We start from the raw sequence: 23,812 nt of genomic DNA, 5'->3' as shown, positions 1-23,812 counted from the left end.
AGAAGATCAAGATCCCTCAGAGCAGTGGTTTGCAGTCCTGGCTGCACAGTGGGGTTACCTGGGGAACTTAAAAAAAAAATTACCCCACATCAAAGATTCTGATTTTTTGGTCTGGAGTAAAGGACCCTGAATTGCTATTTTTTAAACAAAATCTCATCAGATAATTCTAATGTTAACTTGAATTAAGAACCACCATACTAATTAATCTTGAGTTATATGGTCAATTGTAAGTCATGTCAGGGTTTTATTTTCCTTTTTAATGAACAGTGGCAATAAAATGGAATAGAAAATATCAGTATGCATTTCATGTAGAAGTGATGACCACTCTATCAGAAAACTTTTATTTCCGTTTCTTGTAGTTTAGACTGGATGCTATCATTGTTTAAAACTAATTTCTTACTGTGGGTTATAGTCAGAGTTTATAGTCAGAAAAACAGTGTTTTAGATGATATTTAACAGAGAAGGTATGTTGATAGCTGCCCGGGGAAGATCAGAAAATTTCCATCTGTCCTAAGAAAGAGGCCCTGTTGAACTATTTTTAAATGTGTGTGGGGCATGCAGAGGTATTGCCAAGTGAACTCCACACTGTCAAATGTTCTTGTCTATTTATAGAAGCCGTCACACGTTCTTTGAGACATTGAGCCTGACTTTCCGCTCCCCATAGGTACCACCACTGCTTTCAAGTATTAAGTTTGCATTTCTTAAAAATGTCTTTTAGCTCAGCCTCCTCATTTCAGAATCTGCTGAGTCTAACCCTTAGTTCAGGGGTATTTAAGGACGATTTACATTTCAGAAGAAAATATGGGGGTGGTGTGTGCTTTCTTCCCCTTCCACCTTGAACTGGGGCACAGAGTTGTAGGATCTGTTTCATAACTTCGAGAAGTACAGTGGAAAAGTGATAATTTTGAAAACTATGTCAAATGCATTAAAGGAAGGAGAGTTGGAACTCAGCTGTTCAAAAGCAGCTTAGGAATTGTGGGGAAAAAATAATCTCTGCCCCAAAGAGGAAGACAAAGCAAGTATGTATCATGGAAGTTGGATCCTCATGGATGAAATGATGTTTCCTCAAGGAATATATCAATCCCTTCACAGAGCACTGTGTGGTTAAATGTGTTATATGCATGAACTGAATGAGAAAGGAGAGGATATTACATTTTTATGAAAAAGCCCATCTCACAGTACCCAGAAACTTTCTGGAAACAGCTTGAAACAGGCTGTCCATCAAGCAGGTCTGCAAAGAGGGCTAACAGTCAGCTGTATTTTGAGACAACAGAGGCTGATGTGAACTTTAAGAAAGGAGATGAGGAAATGGCAGGAAAGCACCCCATGGCAATAGAGAGCCAGGTATCCATCCCCAAGCTCTTCAGAATTTGAAGCACAAACCCCGTAAATATCAGCACACTTCTAACCCTAACATCTCCTAGAATATACAGGTGATGGGGGGAGGGGAGGGGAAAAACTGGAGAATTAACTGAAGATGTGGGCAGAGGCTGATGTGTAGGTGACACCAGAGCTAGGGACATGCTCAAAGGGAATGGAACGGCACACAGAATCAACCTGTCAGAAAACAGCTCCTCGCTGGCTGCTGAAGCCTCTTATAAGAGGATGGAAGCCTTCCGCAGAAACTGAAGCGGTCAGTGACTGACCCAGCTGTGCAGATGGCAGAGGAGAAGGCAGATGAGAACTCAGATGTGGTGATGAGTTGAGGGAGAAACTGTGGCCATTCATCCAAAACAGATTTTCTCAACCTGGAGGTGACATGCTGCTGCTGCTGCTAAGTTGCTTCAGTCATGTCCAACTCTGTGCGACCCCATAGACGGCAGCCCACCAGGCTCCTCCATCCCTGGAATTCTCCAGGCAAGAACACTGGAGTGGGTTGTCATTTCCTTCTCCAAGGAGGTGACGTGAGATGACTTAATAATTTTCTACTGTAACTGAGAATAGAAAAACTACAGCAGGAAGAAAATGAATTAAATAAATCCCCAAAAGAGGGATTAATGGAAAATGAAGTGTCTGTGTAAAGAATTCAGGAATGAGGGGACACCTGCTCTGAGGTGTCTGTCTGACAGACGGACACATCTGTGTGCGGGGCATGACAGAGACATACGGTGAGTGCAGGTCCCGGAAGTGGAGGCCTGGCTGGTTACGGTTTGAAGCAGATTGCCAGTAAGTGGGCGGATCTTACAACACAGCTGAGCAGCATATGAAACACACAAGCCGCCGTCATCAGTGATTGCATGGGGCTAGGAAACCAGGTGGAAGTTTCACGGACAGAGAAAGGAGTACAGGGAAGACTGAAGGCACAGGTTTTTGTTGCTCCAAGTGATTCTGACGACCGACTCTCCTTTCTAAGGGTTTGTAAAATGTTCCATTTGCATCTGAAAGTCAGAAAGAAAAGAAAGGAGAATAAAAGAAGGAAAGACTTAAGAAATCCCCAAAGATATAAACTTTGAGCATTTTCTTACCCTTCCTTCTTTCTTTTCTCTTTCTTCTCCTTTATTTTCTTTCCAGACTCTTCATGGCTCTGCCTAATACAGCCTCCTTGTCCATGATTCAGTTTGATCTACTTCCTTTCATGGAAAATTACACTGATATTGTTGTCATCGGCTTGCTGTCTTCCCTCCTCCCCAGCCTACCCCTCAGCGGTCAGTCAGCACATCCATTGTCCCCCCTCTGCCTAAGGAAACCGAAGACCCCTAGACCAGTTCCACTTGGCCAGGTTGTTGCAGGAAGGAGGACCCCTTCCAGGGCCCAAAACTGGGCTCTTGTCTAACACTCGGAAATGAATTGTCCAAGGAGACACATGTGCTGACAAAGCAAGAGATTTTATTGGGAAAGGGTACGCAGGTGGAGAGCAGGAGGATAAGGGAACCCAGGAGAACTGCTCTGTCTCATGGCTCGCAGTCTCCGGTTTTATGGTGATGGGATTAATTTCCGGGTTGTCTTTAGCCAGTCATTCTGACTCAAGAGTCCTTCCTGGTGGTGCACGCCTTGCTCAGCCAAGATGAACGCCAGAGAGAAGGATTCTGGGAGGTGGTCGGACATGTGGTGTTTCCTTTTGACCTTTCCCGAACTCCTCCGATTGGTGGAGGCTTATTAGTTCCCTTCCCAGGACCTCCTGTGGTAAAACAACTCATGCAAATGGTTACTACGGTGCCTGGCCAGGGTGGGCGGTTTCGATCAGTGTGCTTCCCTAACAAGGCGATGGCTCCTGGGCCTCAGTCCCCCTGGCGTGTGCCCGTGCCCACTCTCACCCTGGACTGCACTTGTTGTGGCTTCCATTCTAACTACACTGGGGCTGTAAAGACCCACATCATCTAAGACAGCCGTCATCATGATAGCTAAGCAAGGTCAGGCTTACTTCTGCTTGGAGAATGAAGACCGTGGATAAGTCTTCCTTTTGCTCTAAGATGTCCTATAATAGCTTTAATATATTCTATCAACTTGGTCTACTCCTACAGAGTTACTCGGAGAAGGCAATGGCACCCCACTCCAGTACTCTTGCCTGGAAAATCCCATGGACGGAGGAGCCTGGTGGGCTGCAGTCCATGGGGTCACTAAGAGTCGGACACGACTGAGCGACTTCACTTTCACTTTTCACTTTCATGCATTGGAGAAGGAAATGGCAACCCACCCCAGTGTTCTTGCCTGGAGAATCCCAGGGACGGGGGAGCCTGGTGGGCTGCCGTCTATGGGGTCGCACAGAGTCAGACACGACTGAAGCAACTTAGCAGCAGCAGCAGCAGCATAGAGTTACTGGCAGATACATCCTGTTACAAAGGGTGAGTGGCTGGGAGGTGTAACAGGCTCATTTCATAAACAGTGAATTAGTCTAGAGCTGGCATCATCCTTGTCAGCATCTTGCCTGGGGAGAGCATAAATCAAAGAATGGTGGGAATGCCTGCTTAGGGTCGGGGGTACGAGGATATGCATGCGAAAGGGAGCAGTGGGGAGGGTGCTGGCAACAGACTGTTTCCAGTAACACTGTTTCCCTAGACTTCCATCACGTTCCTGGATGGAGGGGAGAGCAAGGGTCATTCTCTCCATTAATCAAGGAGGAAAGTGAAAGTCGCTCAGTCATATCCGACTCTTTGCGACCCCATGGACTATACAGTCCATGGAATTCTCCAGGCCAGAATCCTGGAGTGGGTAGCCTTTCCCTTCTACAGGGGATCTTCCTAACCCAGGGATTGAACCCAGGTCTCCTGTGTTGTGGGTGGATTCTTTACCAGCTGAGCTACCAGGGAAGCCCAGGAATACTGGAGTGGGTAGCCTATCCCTTCTCCAGTGTATCTTCCTGACCCAGGAATAGAACTGGGGTTTCCTGTATTGCAAGTGGATTCTTTACCAACTGAGCTATCAGGGAGGCCCAAACCAAGGAGGAAAATGAAGCCCAAACTGCTTAAGTGACTCGCTCTGAGCTCTGACACCAAGGTACGAAACCCATAGTGGGATCTTCATGTGCTGATTCTCACATTATTCTATCAGATCAGTAATAACGGTAACAGCTCTAGGAGCTGCCGAGAACTCCACAGCCAGTCACTTTCCCCGTGGCGTTTGAGATCCTCAGTGTCTTGGCTTCTCTTTCTTCCTCTCTCTGTGTGACCTCATTAATTAGCCCTGCTCTTACTGAATTAATTCCTTTTCCTACTCAGTTGTTTCTCATCCTTCAGCTCTTAGGTGACACATTTCTGCTTCTGAAGATCCCCATCTAATGCCTCGAAGTTGGTGAACGATGAGCTTCCTTCTTGCTCGTTAGACCTTGTTTTTCCCCCTAATCTTGCTCTGTACTGCAACTGCCTATTTTTCTCATCCCGTCTCCACCTTCAACTTCTTAAGGATAGTGACATTCTCATTTTCCGTTCCAGCCCCAGTGCCTAGCACAGCTTTTGGCAGATAGTCCAGTTCTCAAAATGTTTCCTCAATAAATACATAAAGAAACATCAGAAGCTATGATCATTTTAAAAATTCACTTTTGTATTCTAGACCACAACTAAGCCTTCCTGTTACTCACAGTCTAAATTTAGTTTTGCACATTCAATCACCAAGTTTGAGCCTAGATGCTTAGTCCCTCCATGGGGTTATGTCTCTAGGCCCCCAGCATCATAGTGCTTGTTGTATAAAAGTCCTCAATATTTCAATGTGGAATGAATTAATTAGTATGAAGGTGATTAATAGACTCATTTCCTAAGGCATTTAGGCAAGTTCTCTCATAAATAAGGGTGATAGGGGACAGACTATGTGAGAAGCCATATTTGAAGAATTTTTAGGAGATTTGATTAAGTTGAAAAACATGATTGCTGGAAGTGGAGACTTCAAGTAGGTCTGGGTAGTCACTGCTCCTGGGAAAGAGCTTGCAGAATCTTGTCTGGCCTGTGGAAATCAGAAAGCTCAGCTAACTTTGACAATGAAAATATCACTCAGGATGTAGACTTGTGACTCAGGATGTATTTTCAGTGATTAAGTATGACCATGTGATAGGTTAAGTATGGCCAGTCACACTTATTTAGAAGAATCTCAAAGTGCTTTAGAGAGAAGACATTATACTAGTAAGACCAGAAGTCACATATACAGGAACAAGGCAAGACTGGGAAACAGGATGTGAATGGCTTTGACCTCTAGTGCAGTGCGTTCCCTACTGTCGTGTTCGGGAATTCATGAGTTCCCTGAGCTGTGGAGTGGGCTCTCATTGGCTGTCTGTTTTATACATGGTATCAATGGTGTACATATGTCTGTCCCAGTCTCCCAATTCACCCCACCAGCTTCCCTTTCCCTCTACTTAGCGCTCTGTGGTGACCAAAACAGGAAGGACATCCAAAGACAAGAGGATACACGTATACATACAGCTGATTCACTCTGCTGTGCAGCAAAAACTAACACAAGCCTGTAAGCAACTATACTCCAGTTAAAACAAACAAACAAAAAGCTCTTCATGAATGTTTATGGGGCCCTCTCCTCCACATAACTTCCCTGGTGGCTCAGACGGTAAAGCTTCTGCCTGTAATGTGGGAGACCCAGGTTTGATCCCTGGGTGGGTAAGATCCCCTGGAGAAGGCGATGGCACCCCACTCCAGTACAAAATCCCATGGATGGAGGAGCCTGGTGGGCTGCAGTCCATGGGGTCACTACGAGTCAGACACAAATAAATGACTTCACTTTCTTTCTTTTCTTTCTCCTCCACATGTATTTAAGCTCCAGTGTAGAGAGAGGAGCGTGTTAGAGAGTTCGCATCCTGAATCCTAGCAGCCTCAGTTTGAAAGCCAGCTATACCACTCAGTAGCTACATGATCTTATGTCATTAGCTGAACCTTGCCAGGTTGCAGCTTTCACACACCTGCAGTGGCGTTGAAAACATAATAGAATAACCTCTTCAAGCTGTTATGAGATTTACGAGTTCACCCACACACAGTACCTGGCACGCAATGAGGACTCCTCAAACGTTAGCTCCACTCAGGCCTGTTATGCGCTCGGTGGAAAGGAGAGTTTTGGTTTCTGGACTCTGGTAGTGTGCTTGTCATTTGTCCACTCCCTTTACTGTGTCATTCGTCCTCCCGTTTTCTTCTGCTTTGCCCCGAACGGTGCCTGACTGCTGGGAACTATGTGTCCCACGCTCGCTGGCCCACTGGCTTCAGACAGAGCTTGAGGCTGGAAGGTCACTGGTCTCTCTCTGCAGGGGTAGCATCACCGGCCAAGGCCGCCTCCTCCCTGATCTCCTGGCTCTCCACACAGAGCCTCCCTCTGGGCTCACAGGTCCTACTGCGAGCCCCCATTCCGAGGCTTCCTCCCCATGTTCTGCTTTAGGAGTGAGGCCAACACGTGAGAAAACAGAGAGAAAAGATAGATTCCTGGTTTAGTCCTGGATCCAACTGTGCCTGATATATGATATATGACTGGATTTTAAAATATACATGCCTATAAACATTCTCCTTTCTGCTTAAGCTGCTGATTTCATTTATTTCACTTGTCACTGTATGTGTCCTAACCCATTGTCTCCTAATTCCTGAGAACTGTTTGAGATGCTATCACAATATGAAACAATCGGCATTCTCATTGAATATTTGTCTTTGAAATTTAGATAACGGGTATTTATTGTCTTGCCAGGGCTAAGAATATAAAGATGAGCAAGACAAACACAGTCCTTCTCTTTAATAGCACAACAGTGACTAATTATTTTCAAAAACGTTAACTTTTACCACACTTATTCTAAAGTGCTGTTTTTCTCTGGAGATCCGAACATCCTCTTGGTTGATGTCTGTCTTAAAACTGGAGACACCTCATCCATTTTAGTACAAGGACAGAAACCAAAATGCAAAGCAGGGTCTTTGGGGGGAGAATTCTCATTTATTTTCAATAAAGGAAGTCCCAAGCCTCTAGTTGTTCATGAAACCTTTCCAAGGCAGGAGGATTTTTCAGTGCAGCGAGATCGGCAGTGTTATGAGTGCAGGGTAATCACTCATCTTACGACATACTTTCTTGGCTCTCCACTCCTCCATTTGCCTACAGTGATGCCATTTGTCTTCCCAGGATGGATGGGTTCGTCTCCCTTTCCATCACTGGCAGCAGGCACTGAAACTTGCCCGGGATGTGTCCAGTGTTCGTGTGCTTTGGGGATTTGTTTGCATCTTTCATGGTCTATGAAAGTAAATTTGTACTCATGATGCAAGTACAAGTGTGTGTGTGTGTGTGTGTGTGTGTGTGTGCACGTGTGTGTGTGTGCACGTGTGTGTGTGTGTGTGCGTGTGCGCACGCGTGTGCTTTGTCCTTAAGCTGCAGTGGCCTTTTAATGTCATAATATATGGTCAGGCTGTAGTTGCTATGGAAACAATACCCAAATTTCCTGACCTTTGAGAGTAGGGAGATGTGGCCGTGGCAGCTATGATCAGAGTTGAGAGACTGATGATAGAATTAAGCTCAAGATTAAAGAATACACACTTTTTCTACCTTAATGATCACATTGGAACAATCTCCTCTTCTCCTATGTCTACCAATATTACCCATTTGAGCCAGGCTGAAGGCTTATGAGCATTCCTTTGTTATTTTAAAATCACTTTACTTTTGGGTAGTGGATGAGTGGGACTTGGGAGTTCTTGACTATAGTCAGTATACATTTTTTTGCTTAGTATTGAATCATACTTTCTGGTGCAAATAATACCCAAATTAGTGTCCACACAGGCCAATATTGTTATTGAAACAGCAAATGTGTGCTTTCGTTTGGAATATGATATCTTGAAATTTTCTTTTTATTCTTTATATGTTTGTTGATCAGTCAGTTGGGTACATGGAATAAATACATTCTCTCATGGAAAAACATTTTATTTTAAATATAACAATGTGTACAAAAGAAAGCTTATTCTTAGAAGTAAGTGTTGAAAATAATCATTGAATTATACATCAGTGTCCCACTAAACTGCAAATCCTTACTATTAGAAAACATTGGTATGCACTCTGTAAGGTACAATGCCCGACTCATCATAAGTAAATTTCTCAATGTTTGTTAAATGCATGAATACATAGTCTCTAAAAAAATATAAAATGCATATTCCCTCTTTAGAAGGGATCATTTTTTTCTAGGACCTCTGTGACTCTGGGGAGTTTCTCCAGGGCTTCCTGTCAGCGCTGGTGGTTCTGCATTGTTAAAGTCTGGAAGATGTTCCTGTGCCTGTGTTTATTCTGTTCATATGATCTGTCAGGATGATGGGGGAGAGGGACAGAATGTGGGGAGCCGTGTCCTCAGCTAACAGCTCAGTGAGGGTCTTGTGCTCAATACCGTGTTAAGCCCTGTGGGTGTGGACATGGACAGGAAATGATTCCTGCTGTCGAGAAGCTGCTTGGTTCTCGAGGAGAGAATATAGAGGGCTGCTCACCGAGTAGGGGTGACGCAGAACCAAAGCCAGCAAATGCAGTCAAGGGTGGGAGGAGGAAAGGCGTCTAGCAGGAGGGGCAGGGAAAAAAATGCTGGAGGGAAGCAGAACCTGAGATGGAACCCAAAGAGGGAAGCCACATTTGATGTTAGTAAACTTTACAGCTTATAAATATGCTGGGTATATTCTTCCGAATGTGCCAAATATATTAAAGCAGAGACAAGGTGAAGCAAACAGTGTGAACAAAGACATAGAGCATGATCTTGTGGTTGAGGGACATTGAACAGTCTGTTATGCTGGGGAATAGTGAGAGTGATAGTGAAGTTGCTCAGTCGTGTCCGACTCTTTGCGACCCCATGGACAGTAGCCAACCAAGCTCCTCCGTCCATGGGATTTTCCAGGCAAGAATACTGGAGTGGGTTGCCATTTCCTTCTCCAGGGGATCTTCCCAACCCAGGGATCGAACCCTGGTCTCCTGCATTGTAGGCAGACGCTTTACCCTCTGAGCCACCAGGGAAGGCCATGCTGGGGAAGCAGAGGTTCTAATAGGCATTCCCTGGGAGTGAAGATGCTCAGGGAATTGTGGGGGCTGAGGGGTGGCTTAGGAATCCTGGGGTATTAGATCCCACATGACTTGAAGGAAACAGGGCTTAAATGCTAATAATTTGAGGTCAAAGTAAAGACTGTAGAATGGAAATAAACAGGGTGAATTGTCACTCAGGGTAAATTGTAGAGAGAAGTAACCAGTCAATAAATGTAAATTGAATTTGATTACAGATAAAACCAGTGTGAGACCAAACCCCAAACCCTGTGGAACTGTAGGTGCTATTTAGTCAGTTCTTTTTTTTACTCTTCATTGCTCTTTCCTCAGATTTTTTTTTTTTTTTAATCTCTGGGTTAACTATCGATTCTGGCCTTTTCATTATGGATATGAATTGAAAAAAGGGATTTTAAAGCCTAGGTTTTTTTTTGTTTGTTTAATTTATATTTCTTTGGCTGCACTGGCTCTCAATTGCGGCACATGGGCTCCTCGATCTTACTTGTGACATGGAATTCTTAGTTGCAGTATGCGGGATCTAGTTCTCTAACCAGGGATCAGACCCAGGCCCCCTGTGTTGGGAGTCTGGAGTCCTAGCCACTAGACCACCAGTGAAGTCCCCAAGGCCTAGTTTTTTCGCCTGTGAAATTGTATAAAGTATATACGGTATGTTGGGTATTTTTCTAATGTGGAACCTTGAGTGAGTTTCAGATAGATTTTTTTTTCCCCATCTGGAGTAATTGGCCCATGTTGATGTCATACAGATGATGACATGGTCGTTTAAAGGTTCTTAATACTCACCCATACAAGTGTGAAGATGGACTCTGAGGATTTTGGGTGTTTTTGAAAATACAAGGAGTTGTCTGTGTCTCAAAGTTAATACACATCTAGTGTTCCAGACACAGGTCAGTCACAGAGCCAGACCAAATGCCTTTGGCACGAAGCAGTAGAATATTATACGAGGTTTTGTTGGTGGGGTGTGTTTTTTGAAATCAAATGTATTTGAAAAATGGACAATATTACAAGTTGTCTTTCTTTCTATATTTTTCCCCAAAAGGACCTTCTTAAGAGATGCTACTCGGCCAATGCATCTTACCTCTTCCAGCAGGATAAATTTTATGATGTCAGCTATGACACGGGTGACAAGTCCATCCAATGCAGCAGGAGACCAGATGCATTCAAGTTCTGGCTGGCCTGGAAGGCCCTGGGCACATTAGGCCTTGAAGAAAGAGTTAACCGTGCTCTTGCTTTATCTAGGTACTTGCTGTGTGTGTGTGTCTGTGTGTCTGTGGGTGTCTGATAGACTCACTGAAAGTACGTTTGTAAGATCTGTACATGTTCTCTCATATATGGATCCCTTCTTTCATGTCATAGCCATTTTCTCAGCACCCTCTATTTTAGATGTTGGGAACAAAGCAGCTCTCCCCTCTGCTCTGCAGCATCCTAGCCTGGGGAGAGATACATCCAGGTGGCAGAGCAGATACAATACAGGTGCACCTACGTTTTGGTAAGGGGAGGTACACGATGCTCCAGAGCACTCAGGTGTTCCCTAGTATGGTCATGAGGGCTGCTGGCAGAGGTTTCCTGGAGGAAGTGACATGCAGCTAAGACCCAGTGAGGAAAGGAGAGATGATTGAGTTCAGGCAGAGGGAGCCCCAGGTCCAATCTCTGCGTGTGGGAGAGATCCCAGTAACTTCAAGGACCCGAAATATGGCCTGTGAGAACGTGGGGCTGACAGAAGGACAGACGGGCAGAGGCAAATGTGGCAGCTCCCTGGTTGCTCGCCTTTTTCTAACAGAAGGACAAAGCTTTTGAACCACTTGCAGTGACACTAGAGAAGGTCTTGAGATGTGCGTGCTGGGCGCTTGTCACCCGAAAGGGCTCTGCTGCTGAGACCAGTGGGTGGAGGGCAGGCCACGGCCAAGTGTGGCTCTAATTGTGATTTGCCGAGCCTGAGCTCTATAGGGTTAACCTCGATTGTGTTTTAAAAATCGAGCGTTCAAACATTCCAAGCAGTTTTAAAGAGGGAAATTGTAAACAGTCTAGATTCCTGGCTTCTTTGAGAAGATGAGCACGCTCTCAGTCCCACATGGTGACGAGGCACCCCCACACCCCCTGGGTTTCGTCAAGCCTGTTTCACTGTGGTTCAGAGAGGCCAAGAGCCAGGGAAAGAGAGGGCCACCCTTGACAAGCTTCATGACCAGGGCAAGCTGCTGAAACTGTCTGTACTGTTCCATCCCAGGGTCCTGAAGATAGCAACTCCGAACTCAGATAACTGTGAGGAGGATTCAGTGAACTGATATTTGTAAAACACCCAGGACAGCGCCTGGCAAATGCCATATGCTGTGTTTTAATTATTTTTAAAAAATTATTTTCTTACCTGCTTGGTCACTAGAAGCATCAGCGTTTGTGATCTCTGGTTTGGAAAACCTCTCCTTCTTTACTCCCTGTTCATATTTCACGGGCAAAAGCCTGCAGAGTCTCCCTGAGATTTAATCAGCCTCCTCCTCCTTTAGGGGGAATGGTGTAGGTGCTGTGTATGCCACTCTGTGTGACAAGGGTTCTCTGAGTACCAGTGAGGACTGTCTGAAAACCCAGGATCTTTTTTTTTTTTAATTGGAGTATAATTGCTTTACAATGTTATGTTACTTTCTTCTGCACAGTGAGATGAATTAGCCATTCAGTTCAGTTCAGTTCAGTCACTCAGTTGTGTCCGACTCTTTGCGACCCCATGAATCGCAGCATGCCGGGCCTCCCTGTCCATCACCAACTCCCCTCCACTCAAACTCACGTCCATCGTGTCAGTGATGCCATCCAGCCATCTCATCCTCTGTTGTCCCCTTTTCCTCTTGCCCCCAATCCCTCCCAGCATCAGAGTCTTTTCCAATGAGTCAACTCTTCGCATGAGGTGGCCAAAGTACTGGAGTTTCAGCTTTAGCATCAGTCCTTCCAAAGAACACCCAGGACCAATCTCCTTTAGAATGGACTGGTTGGATCTTCTTGCAGTCCAAGGGACTCTCAAGAGTCTTTTCCAACACCACAGTACAAAAGCATCAATTCTTTCGCGCTCAGCCTTCTTCACAGTCCAACTCTCACATCCATACATGACCACTGGAAAAACCACAGCCTTGACTAGATGGACCTTTGTTGGCAAAGTAATGTCTCTGCTTTTGAATATGCTATCTAGGTTGGTCATAACTTTCCTTCCAAGGAGTAAGCGTCTTTTATTTTCATGGCTGCAATCATCATCTGCAGTGATTTTGCAGCCATATGTATACCTATATCCCAGCCCTCTTGGACCTACCTCCGCTCTCCCCATCCCCTGCCTCTAGATCATCACAGCACCAAGCTGAGCTCCCTGTGCTAGACAGCAGCTTCCCACTAGCTCACTATTTTACGTATTATAGTGTATATACCGGAGAAGGCGATGGCACCCCACTCCAGTACTCTTGCCTGGAAAATCCCATGGACGGAGGAGCCTGATGGGCTGCATTCCATGGGGTACTAAGAGTTGGACACGACTGAGCGACTTCACTTTCACTTTCATGCATTGGAGAAGGAAATGGCACCCCACTCCAGTGTTCTTGCCTGGAGAATCCCAGGGACGGGGGAGCCTGCTGGGCTGCCATCTATGGGGTCGCACAGTCAGACATGACTAAAGCGCCTTAGCAGCAGCAGCAGCAGCAGCAGCAGTGTATATACATCAGTGCTGCTTCCAGATTCATCCCGCCCCGCCTCCTTCCCCACTGTGTCTGCATGTGTCCATTCTGTGTCTGCGTCTGTATTCCTGCCTTGGAAATAGTGAGGACCCAGGATCTTAAACCAACAGTTGTTTATTTTGAGAGGTCTGCAAGTTGGCGGGAGTGGCTTCATCTCATTCTCCAGTGGCTGTGGGGGTGGGGGGAGGCCTGGGTCTGCTGCTGGCACGTCTTGTAACTTCCTTGAGCCAGAGCCTCTTCTTGTGATGGTGGCGACAGAAGCCCAAGAGGGCAAGCCTGCTTTAAACTCCTGTTAGCACGCATCATGCCCATTAGAATTCCAGTGGCCCGAGCAGATCAGATGGCCAAGGTCAGTATCAAGAGGTAGGAAGAACTGCAAGGTTACATGCCGAAGGGCTTGGAAATAAAGACAGGAAAAGAGATGGTTTGGCACTTTCAGAAGCCTGTTAGAAGTCAGCATTTCTGGTGATTTGGGTTTAAAAAGTAGTTTGAAAAACCTATAAATATTTCATAAATTAGGACTCTCTTGGTGGTGAGCAACAGAAACCGTCAAAGTACTATAAACAAAGTTAATTTATTTGCTCATGTAACTTATAAGTCAGTGTAGTGATGACCATGGAATGGCTTGTTCTAAGTGCTTAAGCAAGTTCACCAGGCCTTAATTTTCGTCCATCAGTCAGATCTGCTCTCCTTCATGTTGGGTTTACTCCCCTGTAGGAAGGTAGTTCCCAAAGGGGGTCAGATCTGTAGACTCCCAGGTTCAACTTCAAGGTCAAAAGGAGAGAGTGCTCCTTTCTCAACAATCCCGAGAAGGTTTTAATTCTTTCTGATAGATGTCATCTTCAGAAGTTGGAAGATAACTCAGATCAAATCAGTCGCTCAGTCGTGTCTGACTATTTGCAACCCCATGAATCGCAGCATGCCAGGCCTCCCTGTCCATCACCAACTCCCGGAGTTCACTCAGACTCATGTCCATCAACTCAGTGATGCCATCCAGCCATCTCATCCTCTGTCATCCACTTCTCCTCTTGCCCCTAATCCCTCCCAGCATCAGAGTCTTTTCCAATGAGTCAACTGTTCCCATGAGGTGGCCAAAGTACTGGAGTTTCAGCTTTAGCATCATTCCTTCCAAAGAAATCCCAGGGCTGATCTCCTTTAGAATGGACTGGTAGGATCTCCTTGCAGTCCAAGGGACTCTCAAGAGTCTTCTCCAACACCACAGTTCAAAAGCATCAATTCTTCAGCACTCAGCTTTCTTCACAGTCCAACTCTCACATCCATACATGACCATAGGAAAAACCATAGCCTTGACTAGACGAACCTTTGTTGGCAAAGTAATGTCTCTGCTTTTGAATATGCTATCTAGGTTGGTCATAACTTTCCTTCCAAGGAGTAAGCGTCTTTTAATTTCATGGCTGCAGTCACCATCTGCAGTGATTTTGGAGACCAGAAAAATAAAGTCTGACGCTGTTTCCACTGTTTCCCCATCTATTTGCCATGAAGTGTTGGGACCAGATGCCATGATCTTCGTTGTCTGAATGTTGAGCTTTAAGCCTACTTTTTCACTCTCCACTTTCACTTTCATCAAGAGGCTTTTGAGTTCCTCTTCACTTTCTGCCATAAGGGTGGTGTCATCTGCATATCTGAGGTTATTGATATTTCTTTTTTTTTTTTAATTTTATTTTATTTTTAAACTTTACATAACTGTATTAGTTTTGCCAAATATCAAAATGAATCCGCCACAGGTATACATGTGTTCCCCATCCTATTTCTCCTGGCATTCTTGATTCCAGCTTGTGCTTCTTGCAGCCCAGCGTTTCTCATGATGTACTCTGCATATAAGTTAAATAAGCAGGGTGACAATATACAGCCTTGACGTACTCCTTTTCCTATTTGGAACCAGTCTGTTGTTCCATGTCCAGTTCTAACTGTTGCTTCCTGACCTGCATACAGATTTCTCAAGAGGCAGGTCAGGTGGTCTGGTATTCCCATCTCTTTCAGAATTTTCCACAGTTTATTGTGATCCACACAAAGGCTTTGGCATAGTCAATAAAGCAGAAATAGATGTTTTTCTGCAACTCTCTTGGTTTTTCCATGATCCAGCGGATGTTGGCAATTTTATCTCTGGTTCCTCTGCCCTTTCTAAAACCAGCTTGAACACCAGGAAGTTCACGGTTCACGTATTGCTGAAGCCTGGCTTGGAGAATTGTGAGCATTACTTTACTAGCATGTGAGATGAGTGCAATTGTGCGGTAGTTTGAGCACTCTTTGGCATTGCCTTTCTTTGGGATTGGAATGAAAACTGACCTTTTCCAGTCCTGTGGCCACTGCTGAGTTTTCCAAATTTGCTGGCATGTTGAGTGCAGCACTTTCACAGCATCATCTTTCAGGACTTGGAATAGCTCCACTGGAATTCCATCACCTCCACTAGCTTTGTTCGTAGTGATGCTTTCTAAGGCCCACTTGACTTCACATTCCAGGATGTCTGGCTGTAGGTCAGTGATCACACCATCGTGATTATCTAGGCCGTGAAGATCTTTTTTGTACAGTCCTTCTGTGTATTCTTGCCATCTCTTCTTAATATCTTCTGCTTCTGTTAGGTCCATACCATTTCTGTCCTTTATCGAGCTCATCTTTGCATGAAATGTTCCTTTGGTATCTCTGATTTTCTTGAAGAGATCTCTAGTCTTTCCCATTCTGTTGTTTTCCTCTACTTCTTTGCATTGATTGCTGAAGAAGGCTTTCTTATCTCTTCTTGCTATTCTTTGGAACTCTGCATTCAGATGCTTATATCTTTCCTTTTCTCTTTTGCTTTTCGCTTCTCTTCTTTTCACAGCTATTTGTAAGGCCTCCCCAGACAGCCATTTTGCTTTTTTGCATTTCTTTTCCATGGGGATGGTCTTGATCCCTGTCTCCTGTACAATGTCACGAATCTCATTCCATAGCTCACCAGGCACTCTATCTATCAGATCTAGGCCCTAAAATCTATTTCTCACCTCCACTGTATAATGGGGTTGGTCCTGGAAGATAACTACCCAGTGGTGAAAACATGAAACTGTCAACCATAAATATTCAAAGTTGCCCACTGAACTAAAAGGTTCAGAAAGTTCTATTGCCCTGTTTGTGTTTTTCTCATACTATATAAGTATGGTAGACTCTGCATTATTTTATCTAAGCTGCTAAGTAATTCAATGGCAGGTGTCTTGAAACAAAGCTAGATATAAATATTTGATGATCACATTTATTACAGAGTTAACATTCATCTCAGGGTGGAATTTAATTTATAGTCTAAGGATACCTCCTAATTTTTGCAGAGAAATATCACTGGAGAATAAATGTTAACATTTCAATTCAATTCAACAACACTTATTGTTTGTAAATGTTTGTCATGCTGAATTGAATTGAATTAACATTTCAGTGAGCATCACTGCAGGCTCTGTGACCTATATTTAAATATTTGAAAAATGGTCCCTTTTCTGTCGTGCTGTTAGTCACAGTGGTTCTCTTGCCTTAACTTCCCACGTTCTTGTTATCCAGCAAGTCCTTTCCTGGAGTGGGCAAAAGCCATCCACGTCCCCCATCCCCGGTGCCAAGGCAGAATCCTCTTAGGCTTGTTACTTGAAACAAACGTGAAACTATCAACTTGGAGAAAGTTTCTCTGGGAATAACAATTATTTTAAGTTAGCAACATCAGTGCTTTATTTTCATGATTTATTTTTTTTTCAAATGAAGTGTGGTGTGCTCTTCAGGAAAGAGGAAACATTTTCTGAATTCTGAAGTTTATTCCACTTGCTCATGCCCATGTGCAGTTGGGTACTAGTAAACTGGATCTCAGGAGGAAGAAAAGCCACAATTTGTAATGTCAGCCAATTTCCATGGTATAAGTACTCCCACTGTGGAAAATTTCAAGCTGCCAACAGCCATGGCTTGTAAATGCTCTTATATTTAACAGTTGGATCTCACTAACCAGTACAAACGAGCTCTAGAGCACCATTGATTATATGAGCCAATATAATTCGTTCAAACCACTGGCTGGTAGGAGTTAAAATACCACTTCTCATCCAGCCTACTGACCTTCAGCCACTTGTTTTAGAGTTTACCTAATAAAAATTCTCATGCATGGTCAGAAGACTGTATTTGGCTAATTGCTAGGTCGCAGGAGCATCATTTTGTTTCCAAGAAGTATGACTCTCTTCAGTAGGTAACTTCAGCCAAGGAAAGCTGCAGGTGACAGTTATGTTGCTGTTTGGGGTGCACATCTGTCATCAGTAGCCGAGGTAGATAAGATGTCTCTTCCCACAGGCCTGCTAAGTCAGGGCTCTCAAACACGGGGAAGGCTGTGCAAGTCTTTGCCCCGGCCCACTGCAGTGAGGATCACACGGACTCCATGGACGCAATGCTTCCATGCTCCTGAACCAGAATGGAGCTTAGTTTGAAAATTGTATACTGGGGGCTTCCCTGGTGGTCCACCGGCCAGAACCCCGAGCTCCTAATGATGTGGTTGTTGTTGTTTTTCAGTCACTAAGTTGTCTCCAACTCTTTGCGACCCGAAGGACTGTAGCCCGCCAGGTCCCTCTGTCCATGAGATTTCCCAGGCAAGAATACTGAAGTGGGTTGCCATTTCCTACTTCTTGGGACCTTCCCGACCCAGGGATCAAACCTTCGTCTCCTGTGTCTCCTGCATTGGCAGGCAGGTTCTTTACCACTAGCACCACCTCGGAAGCCCCCCAGTTCAGGGGACCCAGGTTCAATCCCTGATCTGAGAACTAGATCCCACGTACCACAACTAAGAATTTGCACGCCGTGACACACGATCCCACCGCCACTATAAAGATGAAAGAGCCCGTGTGCTGCAACTAAGATCTGGCATGGCCTAAATAAATAAATAAATAAAAATAAGTAAATAGTTTTAAAATTTGTATATTGACCTTAAGATGTAAAGACCAGGTTTTGATGGACCAGTGGACAGCATCACCCTGGCCAGATGCTCCCTCTTCCCTCGGGGAAGCAAGAGCAGACCTTCTCAAGGGGACAGCAATTCCTGTTTTATGAGTTGTCAAATCCAGAAAGAAGGAGCTCTTAGTTCCTAGAAGATCTCCAAGGCATTCCCTAATTTCCATTTGACCCTGTCGTTTCACTGAATGAGAGAACATTGCTTTCAAGAAATATTAATGACTAAAAACTTGCCTTTTTCTTCGGTTGTTTGAAAACCAGTGACATTGTGAACCTAAAGCAGCATGTGATTATTAAGCATAATTGAAACTGAGAAGGCTGAGGTTTAAAATCACCAGTTCTTGCAGAAGGCAGGCAATTGTGATCTCTGATATCTGCTTAGGAAAGTTGAAAATGTGTTACAATCCTCAGGGCTTCTGGTTGCTGAGGGCACCTTGTAGGCTGTTGTTACGACACTCTGGTTAAATGGATATTCGCTGGGGGGCAATTTTTAAAGCAAATCCAGAAGAGTCATGTGCGTGAGTCTTTTCAACAACAACAAACAGCTCAGGAACTCCCATTCTGCTGCTTTGCTAGGTCTCCCGTGTATCATTTATCTGCTCCCATGACACACAATCTCTGTAATCTCTCAGATGGAATTCATTTCATTGACTTGCATGAATACTGAGAGATTTATTGGTACCAGTATGGAAAAGGTAAGCTGTTATACAATGGCACCTTTGCGCTAGTGTATTTCTCTAGGTGAGAAGAGGGAGAGAGTGTAGAAGACTCTAGAAGGGCCAACGTTTGCATTTTTTCTTATATTTATATTTTTTAAAAACATCACAGTGCAGTGGAATGGAACATGCAGGTGTCTGTGATGAGTCACACAGGCCATGCAGTGTGTTCTCATGTATGCAGAGCATGCACAAAGCAGGTGGAAAAAAATCTCAGAAACTCAGGGAGACTCCAGTGCATCAGAAGAAATTTCCCATGAGGAGATGAGACCAGAAGAAGCACTTGGTCCAGAGCGCTTCAGGGAGACTCCAGGAGGCTGGTGAATTGAGAAAGGGACTGGAAAAGCTATCTCCGGAAAGGAATGCATGCTCTTCAAAAAGGGCAAGTGAAACACACAAGTATTAGATGGACTCGTGGAACGAAGGACAGGAAATGTTTCAGAGCAAGATTTCATTTTTGTACACTTCAAAACTAGGCCAGAATCGTAATGGAATGAGTTTTTTTACCCAGTAGAATTGGTGAAAACTCTTACTAATGTATAGTATTTCTCCCTTTTGCTGAGCTTAGTGGAAAGGACAGTGAATTTTATGAAGTCATTGTTGCTTTCTGAACAATACCTGGTTGCCTTTTGGTAGAAGTGGTTTGTGGTTCCCGAGTTTTGTCCAAAACCTCAATGTACATCTTTTCTTTTTTTATGGCTTGCATCAGATAAGAATAGAGTTTTTTTTTTTTTCCCATGTTTTATCTTTAGACTGTTTTTATATACTGAAAAGTTGTGAGGAATAAGTCACCTATGAACATAGGCAGAATTTGTTTCCTCCCCAAAATTCAATGTATTTAAGCATTTATTTAAGAAGAGGGTACGTACCCTGTAGAAGAGGCACTAGTGTAGAAACTAGCGTTTTTGAGCCTACGCTCTGTGGGGTCGTAGGCTTTCAGAAGATCTTAATACATGTTGTTCCAAAAAATGTCTCCTTAGTCAAGTATGTTTGAGAAAGGCTAACCAATACATTAGTCCTCTCTTGGGGGTTCAAAGTGTTTGTTAGCACATTGAAGTCTCTGAAAGGCTTGTAATACAGGTACAATGTTAACTTCACATTAGCCAGTAGGCAGACATTGCTGACTGTTCATCCGAATACCATCCTTCCTTCTTCCCTGCCAACAGAGCCTCTATTGTGTACAGATAGCAGTATTCCAACGGGGAACGTCAGTCCAAGTCTATCCTCCTTGCCAATCATCACTTCAGGGATGGATGTATGACTCAGATTCAGTCAGTAAGATACAGGACGAATTCTGTGATGGCTTCTGGGGAAAATATTCTTACCTAAACAGAGCGAAGCTAAGAGAAAATACTTTCTAACCTCTTCCCCTCCTTCCTGGGACACGGTCATATATGGACATGACGGGCAGAGCTGTAGCTGCCGTCTCGTGAACAGGAGAGAATTCAATAACACTGCAAACACGGCAGGCTGGAACAATTGAAAAAGCCTGGTTCTTGGTGACATTATTGAACCTTCCAAACAGTTCAATAAATGTTCTTATGAATTAAGCCAAGTATACGCCTAGTTTCAGACAAAAATGATCTAACTAATAAGCCTCAGTTCAGTCGCTCAGTCATGTCCAACTCTTTGCAACCCCATGAATCGCAGCACGCCAGGCCTCCCTGTCCATCACCAACTCCTGGAGTTCACTCAGACTCACGTCCATTGAGATTGATAAGCCTAACATTGCTCAAATTCATTTTCATGGATAAGTGGGAAACCCATTAGCACAGTATATCATGGAAAAATAGTTTGGGAACTCCGGTGTAAACCTTTTATTATGGTTATCATTCTTCATGCAGATCTCCTCTACCCTCAGTTCAGTTGAACTGTTACACCAGGTTTTATAGATTCTGAGAGTGACTGAATGGGGACATTGACTTTGACATAAAACCCAGAGCCTGACGGTTAGCACAGAGCAGAGTTTTAACGGAAATGATTCAGATGTGCTCTAGCATGCCTTTTTCCCGGGAGCAGTCTTCACCAGTTTGACAGATATTTTAAATCAGGACTATAGGCGGTGTGTCATGTAGTCATAATCTACTGGGGAAGAGTTTTACCAACCTAGTTCCTTCTCCATTTCATGCATGAGGAAGCTGAGGCAGGCTCAGGGAGGCTAAGGAGTTTGCCTAGAGTCACAGAGTCAATCAGTTACACATCTAGAATCTTCTAGACTCATTCCCCAGATTCTGTAGTCTGGGGGGTTTTCAGGGTTAGTGCAGGCCCCCTCAGGATGGAATCCTGGCATTGAGTTTGCAGGTTGCCTTTACATTTGTGCCTGAGAAGGTAAGGAAAAAATAGGATTCACAAAGCTGGTCCTCATATAGATAAAGATTGTATGTGTGTTTTATTTTGCTTTGTAATTTATATTTTTTCTTTTATTAATTTCCTTTTCACAAATTGTAAGTAACCACACCTATAAAACTTTGCAGAGCGTGAATAGTCCCTTTCTCCCCATTGAATCCGGCTTTTCCCTTCCTCGGATACATCAAGGATTTATGATTGGTCATCCATGCCTTATTCCATGCTCATGTATACATGTGGAGAGTGATCACTTATGCTTTCTTTTTTAGAGCTTCTTAAAAAGTGGAATCACATTATCTATATCTCTCAGTCCCCTGCTTTCATGTCTAATGCATCATGAGCATCTCTGTGGTTTAATTGAAGTGGATATAATCCATCCTCTTTAATAGCTGCATCATAGAACATGTGTTGCTATAATACATTTTATTTTACCTTTGTCAATTTCTGGATATTAATTTTGTTTCTAATTATTCTGTATGGAATACATACACATACACAGGTAATGTAGATGCAGTAACATATGTGTATGCATCATCTGTCTATCTGTCTCTATTTCTGTCTCTATCTATATTTCTATCTCTGTTTGTCTATCTACCTACCTACCTATCCATCTATCCACCCAACAATCGGCCCATCTCCCTACCTATCTACCTGTTTACCTAACCATCAATTCATCCATCCATCCATCCATCCATTCAACAATCTATCTACTTACCTACCTACCTATCCATCCATCTATCCATCCAACAATCCATCTACCTACCAACCTATTATCCATCCATCCAGGCAATAAGCCATCTATCTACCTACTTTCGTGTTGGTGAGATTTTCCTGGTAGACCATCATCTCATAAGTGGCTTGCTGTATCAGAATATATGAGTATTATTAATTTTGAAAGGTTTGTAGCAGCTCTGTGTCACATTCACTAGCACCGAATGTTGTCATTATTTAAATTTGTTTCCAGTGTCCTGTGGGCAACATGGTTTAGTATTGTTATTTCAATTTGCATTCTCGGATTACTAATGATCTTAAGCATTTTTCTGATGTTTATTGACCATTAGAATTGCTTTTATTGAAAGTTAGGCAGTGTGCTAAGGGTGTAAAAACTTTACAACTACGTAACATCTCCTGAAAAATTATTCAGGGAAAGGAGTATGTGGAAAGAACATCAGATACTTTGTGAGTCTGTGTGTGTGTGATATCACAACATTATTGCTCAATATAAAATACTCATTTTTATCCATTTAATACTGATAGGATTTTTATAAGATTTTTTATAATTTAAAATTAATCTATAATTTTTTTATAAATTAAAGATTATTTTTATAATCTTTATGTTAAACACCAATATTTAACCTTATGCAAAAAAACTAAAAAAAAAAAAATGTTTTGGAAAAAAGAACTGCATCCCATTAACTGATATATTCAATACCCACATTCTGGGATGTCCTTTAGTAAATAAACATAATAATAATAATCCTCCATTTTCACAGTTTATATTCTATATAATTTTTACATGTGATTTTATTTATTTATTTATTTTATTTTTTAACTTTACAATATTGTATTGGTTTTGCCATATATCAAAATGAATCCACCACAGGTATACACGTGTTCCCCATCCTGAACCCTCCTCCCTCCTCCCTCCCCATACCATCCCTCTGGGTTGTCCCAGTGCACCAGCCCCAAGCATCCAGTATGGTGCATCGAACCTGGACTGGTGACTCATTTCATATATGATATTATACATGTTTCAATGCCATTCTCTCAGATCATCCCACCCTCTCCCTCTCCCACAGAGTCCAAAAGACTGTTCTATACATCATTGTCTCTTTTGCTGTCTCGTACACAGGGTTATTGTTACCATCTTTCTAAATTCCATATATATGCATTAGTATACTGTATTGGTGTTTTTCTTTCTGGCTTACTTCACTCTGCATAATAGGCTCCAGTTTCATCCACCTCATTAGAACTGATTCAAATGTATTCTTTTTAATGGCTGAGTAATACTTATTTAATTTTTTTACAACATCCATTTGCGATTGGAAAATCAGCATAGTTTATTCCAGTTTTACAGGTAAGGGAATTGAGGTCCAAAGGGAAGCATTTCTTTTTTGTCCTTAAATGTTAATTGAATGTATGTAATTCAGTTACATGATCATGTTCCGTGTCATGATATTGCAGTTCCATGTCATAGTATCGTAATTCCATATGATATGGACAGGATTTTCAAAACTACTCCTCCCTCTATGCCTTCTTTCCATCCTTCCTTCCTTTTTGGCTATTATATATAAAAAATTCCTTGGCAAGTACATTTTTGTCATCACCTCTGATTGTTTCCTTACATTTGACCTCCAAATTTGAAATTCTGTGTCAAATGTTCTGAACTTTTCAAAGCTCATGATCAAATCACTAGTTTTCAAGACTAGTTGTTCAAAAGATTTATCTTTTCATACAGACAATAAGAAAGCCCAGGAAGGCAGAGTCAATGTTAATTTACTCTACATTTTCAATGTCATTTTAGTCTTTTCTTCATAATATTGCATACTTCATGTAGCTGCAGCCTTTGCTTATGGCATGATAATTCTCTTTTCCCTGATATTTGTGATAATTTCATAGGCATTCTATTAATGTCTACAATCCACTTGCTTTTAGCGTGATATCAGTGATCAGTCTTTG

At 43.2% G+C, this 23,812-nt stretch overlaps 1 protein-coding gene across 8 annotated transcripts in view; it reads left to right on the top strand.

The window, feature by feature from the left end:
- GADL1 (glutamate decarboxylase like 1) overlaps positions 1–23,812 on the top strand; it is a 650,110-nt gene that overhangs the window by 545,772 nt on the left and 80,526 nt on the right. For all 8 annotated transcript variants that reach the window (XM_044934156.2, XM_044934155.2, XM_044934158.2 and 5 more), the window contains one exon: positions 10,457–10,656. In XM_044934156.2, coding sequence (XP_044790091.2) covers positions 10,457–10,656 — 200 coding nt within the window. The remainder of the gene's footprint in view (positions 1–10,456; positions 10,657–23,812) is intronic.

The sequence above is a fragment of the Bubalus bubalis genome, chromosome 21 (genome assembly GCF_019923935.1).
Source record: "Bubalus bubalis isolate 160015118507 breed Murrah chromosome 21, NDDB_SH_1, whole genome shotgun sequence".
NCBI classification, from domain to species: domain Eukaryota; kingdom Metazoa; phylum Chordata; class Mammalia; order Artiodactyla; family Bovidae; genus Bubalus; species Bubalus bubalis.
This window is presented reverse-complemented; position numbering and strand designations above follow the sequence as displayed.